Source organism: Monoraphidium neglectum (assembly GCF_000611645.1).
Source record: "Monoraphidium neglectum strain SAG 48.87 unplaced genomic scaffold scaffold05689, whole genome shotgun sequence".
In the NCBI taxonomy this organism is placed as follows: domain Eukaryota; kingdom Viridiplantae; phylum Chlorophyta; class Chlorophyceae; order Sphaeropleales; family Selenastraceae; genus Monoraphidium; species Monoraphidium neglectum.
Genome location: NW_014007941.1, coordinates 1 through 2007, shown reverse-complemented (window position 1 = coordinate 2007; position 2007 = coordinate 1). Strand labels below are relative to the sequence as shown.

At 66.3% G+C, this 2007-nt stretch overlaps 1 protein-coding gene across 1 annotated transcript; it reads right to left on the bottom strand.

Annotated features, from left to right (window-relative positions):
• Positions 1 to 992: 992 nt before the first annotated feature.
• On the bottom strand, positions 993 to 1889 carry MNEG_15810 (hypothetical protein; the record flags this gene model as incomplete). Its single annotated transcript, XM_014035718.1, has 3 exons — positions 993 to 1157; positions 1411 to 1529; positions 1841 to 1889. 3 exons carry the CDS (start codon positions 1887 to 1889, stop codon positions 993 to 995), a joined length of 333 nt encoding a protein of 110 aa, XP_013891172.1.
• Between the last annotated feature and the right edge of the window lie 118 nt (positions 1890 to 2007).

Here is a 2007-nt window from a genome sequence, read left to right as displayed (position 1 = left end):
GCGCGCGCAGCAGCAGCAGCCGGCCGGCGGCGGCGGCGGGGGTTACGGGCGGCTGCAGCACCCGTCGGTCCAGCCGCTGACCATCCCGCCGCCGTTCCAAGAAGGTGAAGCGCACGCACGCGCGCGCTGGCACCCCTGGGGTGCTGGCTCTTTTGCACGAAAAAACCAGGAGCATCGCTTGATGCTGCAGAGGGCGGGCGCCCACGGCGCGCGCTTGGATGTTTCTGAGCGCGACGATGCACACTTTTGCCCTCGCAGCCTGCCGCGTGCGCATTCCCACGTTGCTCCCAATTCAGCATCGACCCAAGATTCTGCACCCCGCCCGCCACCCCGGCCAATCCAGGCGGCCCCAACTTCAAGGTTCCCCTAGGGGACCCGGCCCAGGAGGGCGACGCCATCGGCAGCAGGGGCGGCGCGGGGCCCGTGTCAGCGCGGGGGCAGGGCAAGAGCGTCTGGCGCTGAACTGCACAGGACCCTTTCGCAGCCTGCGGCGGCGGGCGCCGCACGCTTATTGGTTTGTAGACGCCCGATTTTGACCAGCCGGGCGGGGTGTGCAGATTGTAGTAACAGTCAGAGCAGGAGACTCTGGGCGCTTCGCTGCAGCACCCGGTGATGGTGCTAGTGTGGCCTGGGACTGTTGCTCACCAAATTGGTTACACATAGCGCACAAGCGGCGGGGTGAGATGCCTAGTGGCGGTGGTGCGCAACCGGCAAAGAATGTGGATTGAGCGCAAGGACGGGTGCATGAAACCCACATACATATATACACACTCCTGTCAGATACATCAGCGATGCAGCCAAACACGCAGAGGCTTTAATCCAAGTCAGCAGTGTTCAAAGAATACAGCATAACTCCAAAATCACACAAGTGCAAACCTGCACACGCAGCAAATCGCACACACACACACACACACACACACACACACACACACACACACACACACACACACACATGTGCGCACGTGCGTGGGCGACCGGCGGCACTTGTCCCATCACTCAGCCCCGAGATACCGCCGCCGCCCCGCCGCCTGGTGCTCGCGTATCGGCATCTTGGCGCGCACCCTGTCGATCAGGGCCGGGTCGACGTCGGCGGTGATGACGCCGGTGGCCAGGGGGTCCTCGAACCGCGCCACGACCTCGCCCCAGGGATCGACAACCTGGCGGCGCCGCAGGCGCACAGCGGTTGGCGGGGCCGGGTGGTTGTTGGAATGCAAGTGAGCTTCGAGGCCCGCACACCGCCGCTGCTACACATCCGCCGCTGCCGTATTCACAGCTGCTTGTCGATGGGGAGGGCACAAGCCTGGAGACAGCCCAAGGCATCGCGCACACCACCCCCCTGCCTCACATAAAACGAAATTCTCATTTTGCCAGCGGCCCGAGATATCCGGCAGGCGGGCGGGCGGGGCGCACCAGGCTGTGCCCGTAGCTCTCCCGCTTCTCGTTGTGCCGCCCCGCCTGCGCCGCGGCGACGACGTAGGCCTGACACTCTATCGCGCGCGCCCTCAGCAGCACCTCCCAGTGCGCGGCGCCTGCATTCCAGCATTTACCATGGCGGAGCTAAGGGGCGCACGCGACGAGTCGGGGGTGCCTCCCATTTGCACAATGGGAGGCGCCCAAAGGTGCGTGCCCCCTCGCGGCGCAGCACACAGGCTGACACGGGTGCCAAGATTGGGCGCGCCCGGTCATCGGGCCGCACCGCCGCACATCGATGATGCAGTGCCGTCCCGTTCTCAGCCAGCCACCTATATATATCCCCCGCTCACCACAAGCCGCGCCCATGACTGGGCCGCCCTCCTTTGCAAACCAACCCCGCGCCCCTGTCGGCCGCCCATCCGCGCACCCGTGACCTTGGTGAACGCGCTGGGCACCAGGAGCACCGTGGCCCCCATGTCCCAGGCCAGGCGCTGGTACACCTCTGGGAAGCGCAGGTCGTAGCAGACGGTGAGGCCCAGCACGCCGGCCGGGCTGGGGCAGGCGACCAGCTGGGGGCGCGGGGCAGGGCGGGGC